The following is a 22003-nucleotide window of genomic DNA, read 5'->3' as shown; positions in this document are numbered from 1 at the left end:
TTGAACCATCATTAGAAATCTTTTTGTTTTAAAAGAAAACTAAAGGATTGCAAAAACTTCAATTCAACACCCCCTTCTTGTTTTTTTTTGTCACTTCAAAACATGCTTCCATATCTGCATCATGGAATGACTCTATTATGAAGGGAAGTTCCAAGTCAAAGTTGAACCATGTGCATGCTTCTTTCTACCTCTTCCTTGTAATGATGGTTGCAACTATAGTGTTGTTGCCTATTTCGTTTTATGCTTTGTTTTTCTTCTCTGCTCTTAACTTGAACTCATAGTTAGCCCCTATTTGTTTATAATGTGTCCTTTCATATTCTTGCTTCAGGATGAAATGCAAAGTGATCTTAACTCGCAAGTGAAGTATATTATTAAATAAGTAATTATTTTTCAAAACTTTATTTAACTAGGACTACATTTTAGTCTTTATATTTCACAAAAAAAATTAATATATGTAATTTTATATAAATTACAATCTCACATGTTATTTTTAATTATGGAACAAGAGTGGGGGTGGGAAAACTCAACATTCACCAAGATGTAGAATGAGTATGTAATTTTTGCTTATAACAAGGATCGAGGCACCTGAGGTTGATATAGGGAGTCAGGATTAGGGTTAGAGTTGAAGGAGGCCAAACCTAACCCTGCCGAGTTGCCAAGCTTAACAATAGCCTCCATTAATGACAATTTATCAATATTATGTCAAGAAGGTGTAGGAAAAATAACAATGTATAGAAATCATATATTACATTGGATGTGGCCATACTTGTAACAATTATTTCAACCGGTTTAATTATTATTCTTTTTATTACATAACCAATAATCATATTTTCTTTTAATTTCATTCTCAAAAACAATTCTTTAAAAAATAATCATTAAAAAATAAGAAACCAAAACAAAATCAATCAAGCCCAATTTTATACTCCTTAATTTTATAATATTTGAGATAGAGGTAGACCACAAATGACACTCGTTGAGTGGTCTTCAACACTACAGTTTATATATGGGTGTTGCTAGGTGCACCTAGCATTTTTGCTGGTGCACCTAGCACTTAAAGCGAAAATTCGAAAATTCCCTTCTTATATTTTAAAAAAACTTGTGCACCCAACCATTCCGCTTCCTTCTTCGGCGAGCACCTTCTTTTGCGAGCACCTTTTTCCGTGAGCATTGTTCTTCTCCCTTCTTCCACGCGAGCTGTTGCTAGTTCTTCTTTTCCCTCACGAGGCTACTGGTGCTCTCCCGCGAGCCATTTCTTCTTCCTGCGAGTGTCTCTTCTTCTTCCATGAGCTCCATTCTTCCGTTCTTCATAGAGGTAGATGATCCACAGTAGGCAAAAGTAGATCCGCATACGTTTTTGGCCGCGTAGTTTCCTGCGGATCAAGTTGATCCATGTGAAGCCTGCGGATCAAGTTCCGCAGGCCTCACACGGATTAACTTGATCCTCAGGCTTGTTTTAAATTTTAAAAAATTTTGAATTATGTTTTAATTAATGAAACATGGTTTTTAATAAGAGTTTAGGGTTAATTTTGAAGCTTTTAGCCTGGAGTATGATGTTTTATAATGGTTGTTTAAGATATTGTGGTTGGTGTGCATTCATATTTTGAAGGTTTTAGTGGTTTTTTACTTTATTTATATCCTGTATGGTACTAAATATGCAATTGTAACTATTTATATCCTGTTTTGAAATTTGGTTTTGTGGTTTTTTGGTTTGTAGCTTTACTTTGAACACAAACTATTTATATCCTACTTATGTGTTTGAAGCCCTCAAATTTAGTCACTGATTAGAATCCCAAAAGGATGCTGAAAACAAATTAGAATTTCTCACAGAATCTGCCCTCCTTGGCCCTTTGGTTTTGATACTCCATACTTATTAATATGAGGGCAATCAAGTTAGAGATAACATAAACATATATATAGGTACATGTGAGAAGCTTAGGAAAATATCATAAGTTAAATTTAATTTAGTTGGCTTAGAGTAGTGGAGAGCTCATATTTTGTTTCTTGTATCCTTTTTTGCCAATGTTGTTTTCCCCAAACCCCCCATTTCACAAATGGCTACTACTCTATAGCCTTTGTTGGGGTCAACCAAACATAACTCCAAAATCCTAACATCATCTTGAACACCAATTATGTCCTCTTCAATAACATGTGAGTAGGAGCTCAAAGATCTTTGCTTCCCATGCATAGAATTTAAGGCTTCTCCTTCCTCAGGCCTTATGCCATAAGTTTCCAAACTCCTTGTGAGGCTAGAAATCCTAGCTATGACATTATCAACATGAGATCCCACCTTATGGGTTTCTATGAATTTGTTGATGTTTAAAGCATACCTTTTGATGAGGCTCAAAACACTAGTCAACTTTCTTCTTGAAGCTCCTCTAAGGGCATATGACTCAACGACATCATCATAATCATAAGCAGCTTCTCTGATTTCTGAAATCCAATTCCTTAGGCTTTCATTACCATCTTGCTTTCTATCTGCAACTTGCAAGTAAGACCTCATCATCCTCAATTCAGTTTGCAGTTGCAACACTTTGTCTTCCACCCTATATAGGAACATTCCTTCTTGAATGAGTAAATTACCAAGACTTTGCACTATGAAGTTCACTATAGCCTGAGGCATCTTACAAGGTTGTCCTTCTTTCTCCCAAGCAAAAGCTTTTCCTAATTAATCACAACCCTTTTGCTAATTCTCAAGCTTATAACATTGCTAGTGCTATTTATTGAACAAACATTAAGCATCTAAAGAAGTTCCAACATAACTGCAATAAACCCAAACACAAAACACCAAATTTCTCGAAACCAAACCAAATGAAATTTCGAAAACCATACACACATAAAAGGATTGATTGGAATTTGTGTGTTTTATTGATGGAATTTGTGGTAGACATTTGCAGATCATGATTAAGACTAGAGGATTAGGCCATGTGTTAGGTAGGATTATGGCTAGAAGTCTGGGGAGAGGGGATGGTGATGATTCTGACGGTGCTCCCCAACGCTGAAGGCCGACCGCATCAGCACGCAGGCGACGAGTACTTGTCATTGTTGACGATGTTGTGCCTGCAGTACCCACGGACTCGCCTGCGAACTCGCCTACGATACTAGAGGCAGAGGCTGCTGTAGCTGGGGATAAGCCCATGGTAGATGCAGATGCACAAGACATCGGTCCAGAGACAAACACACAGAATATTGGTGCACAAGATGCTGCAAATGAGCCTGAGGGATTTCCTGGTGGACCCAGGAACCCATCAGTGCTTACAGAGTATGCTGACCATGTTGCGGCCAGTGTATGGTCTGGACAGGTATTTATAATATTCAAGTCTGATAAGTATTCTTTTTTATTGAGTTTTTGGTTACTGATTGACATTATTTGAACAAATTGTGTGTTCCTTTGTACTTCAATTCAGGAACGTCCTGAGTTGAAGTTATCCTCCCATGGGAGGAAGGTGCATAACTTGGGCAGGCCTATTCCTGCAATTGAGGACATGGTTGCTGGGACAGGATTAAGTCCTTTGATCGCGTGTTCAATAGACACCGGCGATCGAGGACTTATATCCTCCTTTTTTGAGAGGTGGCACCGGGAGACTTCTAGTTTTCATCTTCCTGTGGGAGAGGTTTCGATCACGTTGGACGACGTCGCGTCTCTTCTCCATCTGCCTATCGTTGGCGCATTCCATGACTTCCAACCTCTACGCACCGACGAGGCGGTGCTGCTGTTGGTTGAGTTACTGATGGTCTCAACAGAGGTGGCCATGGCCGAGATAGGCCAATGTGGTGGACCATACGTACGCCTGCAGTGGCTGCGAGACGTATACCAACGCAGATGTCAGATACAACACTGGACAGCTGCCGCTCGCGCTTATCTTCTACATCTTTTAGGTTGCACTCTTTTTGCTAATAAGAGTGCAACCCATGTTCATGTCGCACACTTATAGTCCCTGCGTGATCTCACTCTTGCTGGGCGGTATGCATGGGGAGCTGCTGGCCGCATCCATATGTACGATCAGCTTAATGATGCCAGTCTCAGCACCACTCGACAGCTTTCTAGTTACATCACCTTGTTGCAAGTAATTAACATGTATTTCATAATTTAATTATAACAATGTTTTAATGAGTGTATATTTAATTAACATGTATGATTTTCTTGTAAACCCTGTAGTGTTGGATATATGAGCACTTTCCGTCAGTTGCGGAGTGCAATGCTGATCCAGACTATGACTAGGTGTCACCACGTGCATGTCGGTGGATTGCGACAAAGAGGATTGTGAAGAAGGTATCTACAACGACGTACAGGCAGCGCCTGGATCATTTGAGGATCCTAGATGTCTACTGGATGCCATATGCGGAGCACCGACCTGTGCAAGACTTTCATCCGATTTCGTGCTTCTTGGGATAGCTCCGCTAGGGGCCTGTTGTTGTCAGATACAAACCGAAGAGGGTTATGCGCCAGTTCGGCTACGTCCAGTGTATTCCTGCACACCTTGTCCATTTGTGGGTGTCATATGATGACATGGACGCACTACTCAGACCATTTGGTGGCAGTAGGTGATCTGTGTGTTGTGCCAGGTCAGTGTCTGCCTGACTACATAGACTAGTTCTTCGTCATATCACATCCATTCATGACTGCGCCACAGACGGATCCTTCTCGAGATGCATATGCGACGCAGCCCAATCATAACCCTTATGAGGCAGCACCGGCATCAACACGTGCGGATCCTGATGTGGACGAGCCCAGACATGCAGTGGTAAGTGTTACTATTTGGTTAGATGTATGTAATTTACTTCAATTATTTTAATACTAATTTGTATAATTCGTTTGTTTTCTATTTAACAGGAGGCTTGCCATGCGATCGCGGAGGCGTTGGAGCAGCATCTAAATGCGCCAGACACATCCACACATGAAGAGGTCATCCAAACATGCCTCAGGATTACTAGGGGTGTCACAAAAGACTGCAATGTGTATGTGAGGTCTCGACGTAGGCGGCGCACGGATCAACAATAGTTTATTCACACTTTAGATATCATTAGTTTTTGACGATGTATTTGACTTAACATTTTGTATATTTTAAGTTATTTTGATTAATAATATTAATTTATAATATTAGTGTTATTTTGTCAATTAAGTTTAAATTACTTGATCCGAAATTTATACCAAATTCATTCCAAATTCATCGACATATTATGAATGGAAGTAAGTAAATTAGAAATGTTAAACTAATATTACAAATGTCATTTAAAATTAAGTTTCAATAAAGTTAAACTTTTTTAAAAAAATCAGTCTCCTGCAGTTCAAGTTGATCCGTGGAATACTTGTGGATCAAGTTAATCCGTGTAAGACTCGCGGATCAACTTGATCCGCGTTTGGTCCGCGTGTTTTACATGGATTAACTTGATCCGCAGGAGACTTTTGCAGATCAAGTTGATCCATGGATCTTTTACGGATCAACTTGATCCGCATAACAAAACATTGAAGGGATATTTCTGGCATTTTCAAGTGATGCTGGGTGCACCAGCAATAACGCTGGGTGCACCTAGCAACACCCTTTATATATAGATCCGCCGCTACTCGTACTGTACCCGAGTCAGACTGTGAGAGAGCGCAGTGTTTGGGATTGGACTTGCGTCTTATAGTATTCGCCTTCACCTCGTCATTTCGTTTTTTTTTTCACTTTTCCGCCGTTGCCCAGTCGGCCACTCTCATGGCCACCGATCAAATCACCGCGTCGGCGCCCTCGGAGAGAGGCGCCGGAGGCAAACTCCGAAAACCGCCGCCGAGAAAGCCGCTTCCTAGCCCTTACTCGCGTCCGCCGGAGGCCACCCGCCGCCGTTGGATTTCGAAGCTCGTGGATCCTGCCTATCGCCTCATCGCCGGCGGAGCCACTCGTATTCTCCCCTCTTTCTTCTCCGCCACCGCTGCCGCGCCTCCTCCCTCTCTTCTCCCTTGCCCTACCTCTGCCGCCGAAGATCAAGGTCACATTCTTTTTTTTTCCTTCGATTTTTCGCGTTTAATGCTTTTACCCTGTTTTGTTGTTTATGATTTTTCTGTTGCTTAGTTTAAATTCTTGAATGATTTGTGTTAGGAGCAGAGGGCTTTAGCCTTGTATTCGAGGACAAGGTAACCTCCTTGCTATGCCTAATTGAGTTAATTTCTTCCTTGTCTTTTCATTCATTGCTAACAAATATTCTATAAGAGAATCCTAACAAATATTCTTCTAGAATGGTTGCAACTAACTTCCTCAGGCACTAAGCATAGTCATCCAGATACCCAGGTCGTGTAGTGATCCTTTTGGGCCTGGCTGCTGCTGTAGTATTGCTATCAATTTGTTTCTGTTATCCATATAAACAAATTCACGTTTGGTTTTTGACAAGATATTCCTTTTTGTGTTTCCTCTGTTGTTTTTTATTTCTTGCGTATAATGCTCTATTCTGTTTTGTTGTTTATGATTTTTCTGTTGCTTGGTTAAATTCTGGAATGATTTGTTTCTGTTAAGTGTTATCCGTATAAGCAAATTCTCATTTGCTTTGTGACAATATATGTATTGCACATTTATAATAGGCCACTTTGAATATATGGTTTATGTTTCTTTACTAATAGTCTATCTTGAATAGATGAATAATCAATGTTGTGAGCCTGGGCATTCATGGTATAGTGATTAGAAATAAATTAAAATATGACTGTTTGTACGTCAAATTAAATGACAGATTTGATTTGCTCAAGATTTGTTGCTTATATGTTACAATTCCTGGAAGCTGTAATTTCTACGAATCTTAACCGCAATTTGATAACACTGGCTGAAATAGAGACTCACCCAAAGACAGACACTACTCTTAAAATGGAGGATCCCAAAATTGATCCTCCTATATTCATGATAAATATTGCCTTATCTGTTTTCACCAGCAAGCAAGGTGGAACAAACTATTCTACTTGGGCCTTGGATATTGAGCTATGCATGCCTCTTGGTTAAATGTCACACTGATTAAAACAAACCATTTGCTGTTCTTCAAAGTTCAAAGCAAATATTCAGATCCTACAATTCACCTAGCAAGGTGTGACAACAAACTAAAGAACTGTATGCCGATGATTTGCAGCAAATGTATATTGTGAGGTTCCATGTTTGTGATTTTCCCCTTCTTGTGGTACTCATCTAGGAATGTTTTGGTATTGCATTTGTGAATGAGATGCAAATTTCTTTCAATGAAGACATGGTCCCTTTCCTTTTGATGTGGAAGTGGACCAATATGCTTAGCATTAAACAAGTCTCATTGCCAACCAATTTACCTACTTGCCTTTAACATGTCTTTGTATTCATGATTATGAGAATTTATATGGTGAGATTGATGGTTTTTCTTAGAATATGGGTTTGGGCCTAACTTAACCCCAAAAGCCAACTCATGGTGTTTCTTAAAAGGTTGCTGATGTGGACCAACAAGAGAACGACACATTGGCTGCCAAACAGGCCCAACACTGGGTGCGAGTACTGTTCACCCACAAAGAAAGTTGCACACAAAATATATTATTTTGTGCGAGGGACGTAGGTGAACGTTGTTGTGGAAGCGGAGTCCGAAGGAATCTCGGTAGCCATGAAGGGAGAGGCAACAATGGTCGTTGGCAAAATGATGCCGAGACAGCTGCCAAACAGCAGCAAAGGTGTGTGGTACTGCATGCACGTTTGTGAAGAGAAGGAACATAATCTTAGAAGGACAGAGAAAGGTCCACCGGGGACAGTAGGTCCTCGACGGAGAATGACTTTTGTTATTCCTCTGTCGAGAATAACCTAAGCTCTGATACCATATAACAATGTGTTACTGTGTAATGTTGTGTGTATGTAGACCACACCTTATGCTATTTATAATATGGAAAAAAGAATCAGTATTGGTGATAAGATCAATTAATTATTGATTAATAACATCTCATGCTGTTTCAATTATTTCTGGGTTGGATACAGAGGCGGTTCCTGTGGGGTGGAGGTATGGAGCAGAAGAAGATAGTGTGGGTAAAGTGGGAGTTGGTGTGTCTACCAAAGGAGAAAGAAGGAATTGGAATCAGGGACCTTAGGAAGTTTAATTATGCAAACTCCTCGGAAAGTGGAAGTGGAACCTTTTCCATAATCAAGGAGAATTGTGGGCTAGAATATTGATTTCAAAATATGGTGATTGGTAGAATTTGGAAGGGGAAAGAAGGGGTAGTAGAGTATCAGTGTGGTGGAAGGATATAAATAGCATAGCTTTTGCCAGCATAGATGGCAACTGCTTAGATAAAGGGATAAAATGGAAAGTGGGGTGTGGAGCAAAGGCTAAATTCTGGGAGGATGGATGGAAGGAGGATAGAGTACCACTTAAGCGGAAATACCCTTCACTTTTCTCCATATCTAAACAGCAAAATCATGTCATACAGAAGATGGGCAAGTTCACAGATGCTGGATGGGAATGGGACTTCAAATGGAGACGAGAACTCTTTGATGGCGAGATGGATTTGGCTGTGAGGTTCCTAGAAGAGTTAGATGGCATCAACATTCACTCGGATCAAGAAGACAAGTGGATCTGGAAGGAAGATGCATCGGGTGTATACACCACCGGGAATGGGTACAAGATGCTTATGTCAGACCAAACTAATGAAAATCAGGATGGTGATTTTACTGAGTTGTGGAAGGTCAAGGTCCCTAGTAAAGTCTCTTTCTTCACGTGGAGACTAATAAGGGACAAATTACCAACTAAAATCAACATGCGCAGGAGAAATGTGGAAATAAATGATCCCACATGTCCATTCTGCAAATATAAAGAGGATGCAGCACATCTCTTCTTTAGTTGCAGCAAAATTATGCCGCTTTGGTGGGAATCAACATTGCGGACAAACACTTCAGCACCATTTCCGCAGAACCCGAGAATGCACTTTCTCCAGCATGTGGTTGGGAAAGAAAATGGCAGAAGTTTTCAAAAATGGAAATGCTGGTGGATCTCCTTGACTTGGAGTATTTGGCAGCATTGAAATAAGATCATTTTTGAAGAGGAAAGTTTTAATGATAGTAAGCTGTTGGAGGATGCTATCTTTCTATGCTGGACTTGGCTAAAAAATCTGGTTAAAGGTTTTGACATGCCATTTCACCACTGGTCCAGCAACATGAAAGAGGCATTTATGTGATTAGGGTGGGATAATTCTACAAGTGGGGGTAGCTGTGGGATAAGTATAATGTCAGAATTATGGTCTCTTAATTCATGTTATATACTATGTATTAGGACACCATAGTCCTACTCAAACTGGCCAATGTGTAAACTCCAAGTACAACTTGTACTGATTAATATATAATACAATATGATTTTTGCTGATTAAAAAAAAAGGAAACTAAATAATGAGTAATAAGGAAAATAATCCCATACTAAACTGTTGTAATTAAAACATATCAAATCATATATTTCAGTTTTTAGTCATAGATAGCAAAAATATGTAAATACTTTAGAGTCTGGATATAGAACTATTTCTGGTTTAAGGAATGCTTTTAAGAATGAAGACATGTAAATCAGATGTTTTTTAGGTGCTATTGCTTTTAGTTGATTGAAGTAAAGGACCCATCCATAAATCTCCTCAATAACTGAAAATGCAGTAAGATACACTTTGTTAAGCATACCTATTTCTCATTACTCATGTTTAGTCTGCCATGTAGGTGCATTAACTTCACTACTGTCTGTACCTGATATATGTGGTCATAGAAGGCTCACATTTGGCATATTAGTGGTTAATAGATGGGGCAAGCATAATGACAGCAGTACCTCTGGTGCTGCTGTCTTACTGATTAATAATAAATATATATATTTCCTGCCTTCCAAATAAAAAAAAGATGGGGCAAGCATAATGACAATCATATTGACATATTGAGCTAATAATTTTGGTATATATGACAGCAAAATCTTGGTGCTAAAATGGAAATAATGATTTTATGGCATGGAATTTGTAACATTCATTACTGACTTCTTTTGTGATGAAGTAACTTTCTAGATTTAATATCTTGAAAGATATTATTCTCTAGTTCCCCTGAACCTTCTAATTCTTCAATTTCCCAAGTATATTATCTGCATCATGTCTTTATTATGTTCTATCTTCTGTGTGAGTCGTTTTAATGGTCGAGTTTATTCTGCTCCCCATTATCCTTAGCTGTTTTGTTGATAATAAAATTTTCTGATTAATCTGGAATATTGTGATTCACTCAACTTTCTGATCAACGCTTTTGCTGACCGTAGATAAATGGCAAACTGCTGACCGTCATGAAGGTGATTCGTGCAGAAGTGATATACATGTAAGGAATTTTTTGCTTCACACGAAATTAGAAAAAAATACTGCTTCTGTTAGGATCCACCCCTTTTCAGAATGGGTTGGATCTCTAATCTAATCAAGCAAAAACATATGGAGTGACAGAGAGAGAGAGAAAAGAAAAGGGAAAGAATGAATCTTGTATTATCAATTAAGGGAAGAAGAAACCAAGAACCCGCAGGTACCCCAAAGGAGCAATTCTCCTTTCACATTGGAACTCCAGTAGACAAATACATAATCAAAATCTGCCCTCTATTTCTACCTCAAGGGCTTATTTATATGCTTCTCCTAATTACTGTCCTATACATCTATTTATTTCCCCTTTTGCCCTTCCTTCTATAATAAACCTGCAGGGTCTGTTTGGGAAACTCAGACACTGGTCTAACAATATCTCCTCCCCAGAAACAACCTTGTCCCCAAGGTTGAAATCTGGGAATTGGTTGCTGATCATCTCTGCATCTTCCTTCCCATGTAGCCTCATCACTCAACTTGCCCTGCCACTGGACCAAGAGCTGCTGACTTTGAGTTCCTGACTTTGTGAGTGTGCGCTTTCCGTTAGTTTCAACAGTTTCTTGACAGATATTATGGATTTTTCCAAGTTGGGATCCCCTTTTATTCTTATATCCTGGCCTTGATGCGCAAACTTCATATTCAGGGTTCTCCAATTTACCTTTACCTCTCCTAACATAACTAGCCAAGCTATCCCCAATATCACATCCACTTCTCCCAGGTCAAACAAAATTCTTCAGGCAGCTCATAGTCTCCTATGCTCACCTTTACCCCTTTGCAACATCCTTGGGTTGGTTTCTTGTTGCCATCTCCAAGTCTTACCTAGTATGGTTCGGTTGGTTCCACCTTCAATCCCAGTTTCTGGACCAATTTTCCCGAAATGAAATTGTGGCTGGCTCCACTATCAATCAGGATTAGCACCTTTTGACCTTGAACTATGCCCTGGAGTTTCATGGTTTGAGGTTGAGTCAACCCCTCGGCAGAACATAGGGATAGATCCATCCATTGACACCCTACCTCTTGCTCTTCATTACCTTCTTCCTCAACAGCTTCCACTTGTTCAATTTTTTCTATTAGCCCAATATATTCAATTTGCTCATCCTCGCCTAAGATTACGACTCTTAGGTTCTTCTCTGGGCACTGGTGACCAGGGCCAAAGGCCAAACTGCACTTGTAGCATTTCCTGGAATCCCTTCTTCTTAAATATTCTGTATAAGGAAGATTTCTTGTCCCTCTATTTCTTGACCACAAGTTCGAACCTTCCCCTGTTTTGGCTGTTGTAGCTATGGTCTTACCTCCTCATGGTCCTGTTTGGCCCCATCCATTAGTGGTTGGAGCACTACTGCCACCACTGTCCATCCTTACTCTGTACACGATTCTGCCTCCTCCTTGATACTGAAAATTGATGTTGCTTCGATTCAAAGATCCCCCATAACTGCATGTCTCTGTCATTGCTTCCTCAATGTCCCGCGCTACTTCCATGGCATGAATTAAATCCTTGGGATCATGCAGGCAGACATGCCTGGCCAAGAAATACCTCAGCATTTGATTTTCTGGCATTGATTTTGTCTGCGCCATCAGTAATTCGTATTCTTGAATATATTCTTCCACACTTGCAGTTTGTAGCAATGCTGCTAATCTTTCGTTCACTGTACTGTGACTATCCCTGCCAAATCTTCGCTGAAGAGCCGTGGAGAAGTCTTGCCAAGAAGGGTTCTTGGACTTTTGATGCCAAAATTGGAACCAGTGAACTGCGTTCACTAGTCATCTTCTCTAGTGATCCCACGTGATTCTCCATTTCGGATTAGAAATCTGGCAGGTCAGCCCAAATTTTTAGGACCCACCCCTTTTCAGAATGGGTTGGATCTCTAATCTAATCAAGCAAAAACATATAGAGTGATAGAGAGAGAGAGAAAAAAGGGAAAGAATGAATCTTGTAGTATCAAATAAGGGAAGAAGAAACCAAGTACCCATTGGTACCCCAAAGGAGCAATTCTCCTTTCACACTGGAACTCCAGTCGACAAATGCAAAATCAGAATCTGCCCCTATTCCTACCTCAAGGGCTTATTTATATGCTTCTCCTAATTACTGTCCTATACAACTATTTATTTCCTCTTTTGCACTTCCTCCTATAATAAACCTGAAGGGTCTGTTTGGGTAACTCAGACACTGGTCTAACAGCTTCTAATTTTTAGGAGCTTTACTGATCCATCTAGAATTTTATTCCTTTTCCTCACCTCCACATTGTTGACTATGGTTATTCTTTTGTAGCTTTTGGCATCCAAATCATCTGAAATGGCTAGTGCTGATGACATCAGTGGTAAACTGAAAAGCAGTTCAGACTTGGTTCTGTCCAAACAAGATGAAAAAGTAGAAAAATCTGATAAAAATGGGCTTTCTGATATTGAGCAGCTGGTTCAAGGGAAGAAATTCTCTAGGTACATTAGTTTAAATTTTTATAAGTTTTTCCTCCCTTGCTTTTTTTATTTTTTTTGAAAAAGGCATGCATAGCATCAGGATAAAGTATAACATCCCAACTTGTTGGCACCTTATACCCTATCCTTTATCTACCGCAGACCTGAATTTATTAATTTTTCCCCCTCCCTTGCTTGAATGACTCATTTCTTAATTTTACTGTGAAAGTTATTCTTGTTGTAGATCAAATCATTCACCCCCATATCTTGGAGCTTTATTGTCAACATCCTTGCACAGCAATAACAGTATTTTTTGTTTTGCTGTTGAAGTGAAAAGTTTTTATTGTCATAATTTTTTTTCATTAATAAATTTATTTTTCTCCTTACAATGGATGTGGGAATGTCTTGGAGAACCAAATCATGTCTCATTTAGATATTGCATCCATGCATTGGTATGATATTAGCAAACATGTCTCCAACAAGTTAGGTTCAAATTTGTTATTAAAAATATTTTATATATATTTATTTCAAAGGTAATATATACAAAAAAATTATATTGAATTAAAACATTATTGTTATATACACATGCAAACATACCCATTGAGCTGTATAATTACTTGCCTTTAAGCTGACTCATGAGTTAATGTTGTGAAAGCTTTGGCTTGGCTCATTTAACAATCAAACAATTATTCTCATCTGATTGAGTTAATGAATTAGACCATGGAGTAGGATCAAGGGATGACTTCGCTTACTTCCATCCTAGCTTTAGTTAGTATGCTCATGCTGTTAGATAAAACTGTTCATGTACTATCTTATTTAGGGTGTGTTGGGATGGAGGGGTTGGAAAGAGGACGAGGAGGGTTAAGTTTTATTTCTAAATTGAGTAGAGACTATAGCGTATTATAAAATTTTTATAAATAGGAATGAGTGCATTTGGGAGGTTACATGACAGTCTCATTAATTTTTGTTTTTATTTTCTAATAGAAGAATATTTACTTAAGAAATGAAAAGTTTACCCTCCCTTCCTTTCCTTTCCAAGCATACCCTTAGTGAAGAAAACTATTTTTTTTGTTATTTATTGATGTACCTTATCTAAAAATCTTCAATCCCTTCATGTAGAGTTGAATTTGATCGTTTAGTGGCGGTACTAAATTCAAGGGTGATGGACCTTTCTAATGTTGAACAAGGAAAGGAAATTACAAATTTGAGTTCTAGGAAAGATGATGAGGGGCTTGCGATGACACGTGGACTTCCGAAAGTTTCAAATGAGCAAAGGCTTGAAGAGTCAACTGGGGCCATATGGGGAACCTCAACACCTCTTGGTCTGTCAAAGGTGAGTATTGCAACTTGTTGTTTGAACAATGAACCTCAACACCTCTTGCTAATTTTGTTATTGAATTGTCCAATTGTACCTTTTTTCTGTTTTCTTCTCTGGTTCTAGTGGCATTTTAACATTTGGTATACTTACAATATCATATTTAGCTTTTTAACATAAGAGTGTTTATTTATATTTTTCCAAGTTCTCTTGAATACTTAGGAGGGTTACACTTTCATTATATTCTTCATCTTCATGGCTGTTGTATTTCTCTCAGAGTTTGAGAGAGAAAAGAAGAAAGCTGGAAGATATTATTGTTGATTCAGAATTGAAAGGATGGTTACAAACTGATTCCGTTTCTCTATTTATAGAGAGAACAAATACGATTACACATAACCTAACTAAGGCAGTTAACTAACCAAAGTTAGTTATTGCTCTAACAGAATTAACAGCTTCTAACAAACTAATAGAAATAACAAACCACAACTGTCCTAATTGAATCATAACTGTTCTAACAGCTACCCTAACTGAATCACAAAGTAAAACTTACTTAATACACTAATACTCTTTGATATCGACCCGGGAATGAAGGATTGGATTTTGACTGATAGCCACTGCACTTTGGTTGTCACAGTAAATCTCTGGGGTCTAAAACGGAACAGATAATTCTGTTAAAAGAGTTTGAATCCATGTAACTTCAGTCGTGGCTTGAGCCAAGCTCCTGTATTCAGCTTCAGTGGAAGATCTAGCCACAATTTGTTGTTTCTTGGACCACCATGAGACCAAATTAGGACCAAAATAAATCACTGCACCAGAGGTAGACCTTCTATCATCTGGATCCGAGGCCCAATCAGCATCATAGAGGGCTTTGATAGTAAAAGGCTGAGAGGAAGGAGCAGCCTTGAAATGCAAACCATGATGAATAGAGCCTTTAAGGTACCTTAGAATGCGTTTAACAGCTGTTCAGTGAGGGTCCATAGGATTAGCCATGAACTGACAGACCTTGTTCACAGCATAGCTTAACTCAGGACTTGTAATGGTTGTGTATTGAAGAGCACCAACAACAGACCTATAGAGAGATGGATCATTGAATAAATCGGAGCCAGCTTTGTTTAACTTGAAATTAGCAGTCATAGGGGAAGAAATAGGCTGTGCTTTTGCCATTTTGGGTTTTTGAAGCAAATCTCTGATATATTTGCTTTGAGTCAGTAGAATAGTCCCATCAGCCACTGATTTAATTTCAATACCAAGAAAATAGTCAAGTTTACCAAATTGTTTAAGAGAAAAATTGGAATGCAGCTTAGTGGTGAGTTGCTGAATTACAACATTGGAGGTACCAGTGATAATAATATCATCTACATAAACAAGAATGTAGATAATATGTCCTTTGTTTTTATAAACAAACAACGAAGGATCTCACTTGCTGGCCACAAACCGAAGCTGTAAAAGAGTTCCTTTGAGCCTATCAAACCACTGTCTTGGGGCCTGTTTAAGGCCATAAAAAGCCTTTTGTAGCTTGCAAACCAAGGTTCTATTTGAACTTTCGAAGCCTTGTGGCTGCTGCATGTAGATAGTCTCTTCAAGATGGCCATTTAAAAAGACATTGTTGGCATCTAACTGGAACAAATCCCATTTATTAGTGAGAGCAAGAGTGATAACCAACCTGATTGTAATAGGTTTTATTACAGGAGAAAAGGTTTCATTAAAGTCACAACCAGCAATCTGATGAAATCCTTTAGCCACTAACCTAGCCTTGAACCTGTTAACAGTCCTATCAACATTCTCCTTAATTCTGAAGACCCACTTACAACCCACAATTTGTCTGTATTTGGGAAGAGGAACAAGATCCCATGTTTTATTGTTAAGATGAGCCTCATACTCTTGTTTCATAGCAGCAAATCATTGAGGGTCAGCAAGAGCCTCTTCAACAGTCTTAGGTTCACAATGTGCCAAAAACAGTGAAGGATGCAGCCTAGATTGATGAATTCCAGACTTGGATCTGGTTTGCACAGGATGGACATTTTGAGAGGGAAGAACAGGATTATAAGGAGAACTGACAGTGTGAGACTGAGAAGAAGAGGTACCAGACAATGCACTTGGATTTTTGTTAGTCAAAAACTGTGTTAGAGTGTTCATTAGTAACAAAATTTGGTTCAGCATTTGAAAGAGGAGAAGTGATGTGACATTTTGAGAATTAGGGAATTCAGTATTAAGGGATCTAGAGGGATCAGCACTTACAGAAGTAAAATTAGTTTTGGCATGTTGAGAAGAATGAGTGAGTTCATTATGGGAAGGTAAGACAAGAGGAATATGAGCAGTAGGTAGAAAATCACTCTTAGAAGAAGTGACAGTTAGATAAAGGTGGAAAAGGATCATTGAAAGGATATTTAAGCTCATTGAAGATAACATCTTTGGAAACATATAATTTGGGCCTTTCTTTTGAAGAGCATAAACACAGTTCTGTAAACATGAAGACTGCTAAGGTTGCTAGTGAACATACAGCAGAGGTAACAGCTGTGATGGGAAAGGATAAGATTGACTCATGAATATTCTATCCTTTAATTCTAGAGGGCTGGGTAGTGGAGTCAAGTGGTCAGCTATCAGAAAACTGACCTTGACCAACAATCTTGATATTCTATGTATCCAAGAAACAAAAATGGAAGCCATTGATAGGAGGACTTGTTAGTATTTATGGGCTGACTGTAATGTTGCTTCGGAATGTGCCCCTTCAATTAATGCTGCCGGTGGCCTCCTCTGCATCTGGAATAATGATTCTTTTTCAGTTGATAGAAAGGTAGTGGGGGCAGGATTTATTTTGTTGGAAGGAATGTGGATCAAAGACAATAAGAGGGTCTCCATTATCAATGTGTATGCTCCGTGTGACATCCATAGGAAGAGACAGCAATGGGATGAAATTCTGCAGCTGAAGACATCCTCTCAAGAAGGTCTATGGTGTGTAGTAGGTGATTTCAACTCTATAAGACACCAAGATGAGAGAGTGAGTGCAGCTCAGTTTGTGGGTCCTGACCCCAGCATTTCTGAATTCAATTCTTGGATTTCAGAGATGGCATTAGAGGAGGTTAGATCCATTGGAAGGAAATTCACTTGGTTCAGACCCAATGGCAGTGCCATGAGCAGATTGGACAGGTTCCTCTTATCTGATGAGTGGTTTCTGCAATGGCCAGATTCAACTCAGTTTGTGCTTGATAGGGATTTTTCTGATCACTGCCCTATTCTCTTGAAGTCAAAGAACATTGATTGGGGCCAAAATCTTTTAAGGTTATGGATTGGTGGTTGAAGGACAAGGGGTTCCAGCAGCTAGTGGAGCAGAAATGGGGCAATTACCACCCTCCTGGTTGGGGAGGCTTTGTCCTGAATCACAAAATAAAACACCTTAAGCAGAGTATTAAGAGCTGGAGTTTGACAAATGGGGAAGCTAATGCTAGAAAAGTCCAGAATATTAAAAAGGAGCTGAATGATTTGGAGACTGGCCTAATTGATAGAGCTCCATCTCAGGAGGAATTGATTCTTAAGAAATCCCTTCAAGGTCAATTGTGGGATGCAGCTTATGCTTATGAATCTATGCTAAGACAAAAGGCTAGAGTAAAGTGGTTAAAAGAAGGGGACATCAACTCTACTTATTTTCACAGATTGATCAACCATAGAAGGAGAAAAAATGCCATCCAAGGTATCTTCATAGATGGTGTGTGGGTTCACGAACCCTGCACTGTTAAAAATGCAGCTATCCTTTATTTCAAGGACAGATTTTCAGAGGAAGCTCCTAGAAGACCAACCCTTGATGGTGTCTAGTTCTCTACTCTTGATTCAAGAGATAAAGAAAGCCTTGTGACTAGATTTTCTGAAGTGGAGATCAAATCAGCAGTTTGGGACTGTGGGGGGAACAAAAGCCCTGGTCCGGATGGGCTAAATTTCAACTTCATTAAGCATTTTTGGGAGATCCTGAAACCTGACTTCATCAGGTTTATGGATGAATTCTACATCAATGGTTACTTCCCCAAAGGAACTAATGCTTCATTCATAGCCCTCATCCCAAAGATTAATGATCCTCAATCTTTTAATGATTATAGACCCATCTCCCTCATAGGGTGCGTCTATAAAATCGTGGCTAAAGTTCTGGCCGAGAGGCTGGCCCTTGTTCTTCCTCACCTTATAGATGATAGACAGACAACTTTCATGAGAGGAAGACACATTCTGCATGGTGTCTTGATTGCTAATGAGGTTATAGCTGAGGCTAAGGCTAGAAATAAACCTTGCTTGGTTTTCAAAGCGGATTTTGAAAAGGCGTATGACTCGGTTTCATGGGGCTTTCTCGACTACATGCTCATGAGGATGGGCTTTTGTGATAGGTGGAGGAAATGGATTAATGGTTGTCTGTCTACAGCAACCATATCCATTTTAATTAATGGAAGTCCTTCCAAGGAATTTGCTCCTAAGAGAGGTCTAAGGCAAGGTGATCCCCTTACACCCCTTCTCTTCAATATTGTAGCGGAAGGCCTCGCAGGTTTGATGAGATCAGCTGTGTCCAAGAATCTATTCAGCAGCTATAGAGTTGGAATTTTAAAAGATGAAGTGAACATCCTCCAATATGCTGATGATACCCTGTTTTTTGGAGATCCCACTCAGCAAAATGTTAGATCTTTAAAATGCATTCTGAGATGCTTTGAAAACGTTTCTGGCCTCAAGATTAATTATTCTAAAAGCCAGCTTGGCTGTCTGGGCAAATCTGGAAGTTGGTGCAGGGCTGCAGCTCAATTCCTTAACTGCAGTCACATGGATTTTCCTTTTTCTTATCTCGGAATTCCTCTAGGGGTGTCCTCGAAGAGCTGGAGTGTGTGGCAGCCTATTATAAGGAAGTTTGAAGATAAACTTGCAAAGTGGAAGCAAAGAAGCCTATATATGGGGGGCAGAATCACTCTCATTAACTCAGTTTTAGCTGCCTTACCTATCTATCTTCTTTCATTTTTCAAGATTCCCAAAAAAGTGGTGCACAAGATTGTCTCCATCCAGAGAAAATTTCTGTGGGGAGGTCAGCAAGAGGCCAGCAAGATTTCTCGGGTAAAATGGGGTTCAGTTTGTCTCCCCAAGAACAAAGGGGGCCTTGGGATCAAAGATTTATCCATCTTTAATGAGGCTTTACTTGGCAAATGGGGGTGGGAGCTGGCCAATAACCAGAACCAGCCCTAGGCTAGAATTTTAATCTCCAAATATGGTGGGTGGAAAGAGATGATCTCTGGTGGTAAGAGTAAATTCCACTCTCAATGGTGGCAAGACTTAAAGGCTATCTTCCAGCAGCAGCACAACAACTGTTTTGTTGATAACCTCAAGTGGAGAGTGGGTTGTGGCACCAAAATCAGTTTCTGGAAGGACAAATGGCTGGGGGATAATTATAATCTTCAAACAAAATATCCTACTCTTTTTTTAATAAGCAATCAGCAGACCTCTTCAATCAATTCTATGGGGAATTTTGTGGAAGAGAGATGGGAATGGAAGCTAACATGGAGAAGGAACTTTTTTGACTATGAAATTGACATGGTAGCTGACTTCCTAGCTGACATTGAGTCAGGCAACATCAATCATTCCAGCAGGGATTTCCTTTGCTGGAAGCCTGATCCTAATGACCTATATTCCACAAAGTCTGCTTATAAAATGCTGCAGGAGGCTCATGATAATGCTAATGAGGACAGGGTTCTTAAGCTCATGTGGAGCCTGAAAATTCCCCCTAGAGCTAGTGCTTTTTCATGGAGATTATTCAAGAACAGGCTCCCTACTAGGGATAATCTCAGAAGGAGGCAAGTGACTCTGCATTCTTATAGCTGTCCTTTATGTGACCTTGATGAAGAATCTGTCAATCATCTTTTTTTCAACTGTTCCAAGACTAGGAGTCTCTGGTGGGAGCCTATGAGATGGGTTAATAGAGTGGGTCCTCTCTCCACTGACCCAAACAATCATTTTCTTCAATTCTCTCAATGGAATAGACCAAGCAGCATAGTCAAGAGATGGGAATTTCTCTGGATAGCTCTGTCATTGTCCATTTGGCACCACAGAAATGGCATGATTTTCAATAATCAGCCTTTCAATCCAGAAATGGTCATGGATGAGGCTTTATTCCACACCTGGTCCTGGCTTAAGTGTGTGGAGAAGGGTTTCCAATTGCACTTTAATTTCTGGTCAACTAATCTGAAGGAGGCTTTTTCCTAAAGGGGTTGGGTTGGCTTTGTATTTCGTCCTATCTATCGATTCTCCCTCGTGGGGTTTAGGCTTTTTATGCCTTGTATTCATATCTATATTTTCAGTACACCTAGTACTGAAGTTCATATATAATATTTGATTTTTGCTGTGCAAAAAAAAAAAAAAAATTTGCCATTAGGAGAGAGACACTTGTAGCCTTTGTGAGAATGTTTGGGAAGAAGTAAAAACCGCTGTTTGGGAATGTGGGAGTGACAAGTCTCCAGGCCCGGATGGTCTGAATTTTAAGTTTATAAAACAGTTTTGGCAGCTTATGAAGCCTGAAATCCTGCGTTTTCTTGATGAGTTTTATGTTAATGGAGTCATTCCTAAGGGGTGTAATGCGTCCTTCATAACTTTGATTCCCAAGGTGGCAGATCCACAGTTTTTGAATGACTACAGGCCAATATCCTTAATAGGATGCATTTATAAGATAGTATCAAAAGTGCTGGCCAACAGAATGAAGAGGGTGATGCATCTCATCATACATGAGACACAATCTGCCTTCATTGAAGGAAGGCATCTACTACACAATGCTCTTATTGCAAATGAAGTGATTGAAGATGCAAAAAGAAGCAACAAGTCATGCCTTGTATTTAAAGTAGATTTCGAGAAGGCATACGACTCGGTCTCTTGGGATTTTGTATTATATATGTTGGAAAAAACAGGTTTTTGCTCTAAGTGGGTTCAATGGATTGAGGGCTGTTTGAAGTCAGCATCTATCTCAATTTTGGTGAACGGAAGCCCTACGGAGGAATTTCTCCCCAAAAGGGGTCTTAGACAAGGTGATCCATTGGCACCTTTCTTGTTCAATGTCGTGGCTGAAGGTCTCAATGGGCTGATCAGGAGGGCTGAGGAAGAGAATATCTACAAGGGCTTCCAAGTTGGTACAAACAATGTGACTATTAGCATCCTACAGTATGCTGATGATACAATATTTTTTGGGGAGGCGGTTACGGAGAATCTAATGCCAGTTAAAACAATCCTTAGATCTTTTGAACTTGCTTCAGGTTTAAAAATAAATTTTGCAAAGAGTAGTGTTGGTGCCTTCGGTCAATCACAGCAATGGAAGCAACATGCAGCCACTTTTTTACATTGCGGATTGATGACGTTCCCCTTAGTCTACCTGGGTATACCATTAGGGGCAAATCCAAGGAGAGGTCGGATGTGGGATCCCATTATACGCACATGTGAGAGAAAGCTAGCGAAGTGGCAACAAAAACACATTTCCATGGGGGGGAGAGTGACTTTATTCAAATCTGGTACAAACAATGTGACTATTAGCATCCTACAGTATGCTGATGATACAATATTTTTTGGGGAGGCGGTTACGGAGAATCTAATGCCAGTTAAAACAATCCTTAGATCTTTTGAACTTGCTTCAGGTTTAAAAATAAATTTTGCAAAGAGTAGTGTTGGTGCCTTCGGTCAATCACAGCAATGGAAGCAACATGCAGCCACTTTTTTACATTGCGGATTGATGACGTTCCCCTTAGTCTACCTGGGTATACCATTAGGGGAAAATCCAAGGAGAGGTCGGATGTGGGATCCCATTATACGCACATGTGAGAGAAAGCTAGCGAAGTGGCAACAAAAACACATTTCCATGGGGGGGGAGAGTGACTTTATTCAAATCTGTGCTAACATCCATTCCTTTATATTTCTTCTCTTTTTTCAGGGCACCTAAATTAGTGGTGGACAAACTGGTGAGACTGCAG

The 22003-nt window shown here is 39.6% G+C and overlaps 2 protein-coding genes across 4 annotated transcripts in view; both read left to right on the top strand.

The window, feature by feature from the left end:
• Window positions 1–2939: 2939 nt before the first annotated feature.
• On the top strand, window positions 2940–4219 carry LOC114416018 (protein MAINTENANCE OF MERISTEMS-like). The gene is made up of 5 exons (XM_028380900.1): window positions 2940–2982; window positions 3064–3299; window positions 3405–3782; window positions 3933–4064; window positions 4157–4219. The coding sequence occupies exons 1-5, from the start codon at window positions 2940–2942 to the stop codon at window positions 4217–4219; spliced, it is 852 nt and encodes a 283-aa protein (XP_028236701.1).
• Window positions 4220–5563: 1344 nt separating this feature from the next.
• LOC114416719 (nuclear pore complex protein NUP1-like) overlaps window positions 5564–22003 on the top strand; it is a 42176-nt gene continuing 25736 nt past the window's right edge. Inside the window, exons 1-5 of one of the 3 annotated variants that reach the window (XM_028381696.1) lie at window positions 5828–5967; window positions 6084–6112; window positions 10231–10286; window positions 12582–12748; window positions 13844–14057. In XM_028381696.1, coding sequence (XP_028237497.1) covers window positions 12606–12748; window positions 13844–14057 — 357 coding nt within the window. In that variant the 5' untranslated portion in view covers window positions 5828–5967; window positions 6084–6112; window positions 10231–10286; window positions 12582–12605. Of the gene's footprint in view, window positions 5968–6077; window positions 6113–10230; window positions 10287–12581; window positions 12749–13843; window positions 14058–22003 lie in introns of those variants that run through there. The other 2 variants (XM_028381695.1, XM_028381697.1) reach the window with 2 other exon arrangements.

Source organism: Glycine soja, chromosome 6 (genome assembly GCF_004193775.1).
Source record: "Glycine soja cultivar W05 chromosome 6, ASM419377v2, whole genome shotgun sequence".
Taxonomy (NCBI): domain Eukaryota; kingdom Viridiplantae; phylum Streptophyta; class Magnoliopsida; order Fabales; family Fabaceae; genus Glycine; species Glycine soja.
The sequence above is the reverse complement of the archived record's forward strand: the minus strand, read 5'-3'. Positions and strand labels throughout refer to the sequence as shown.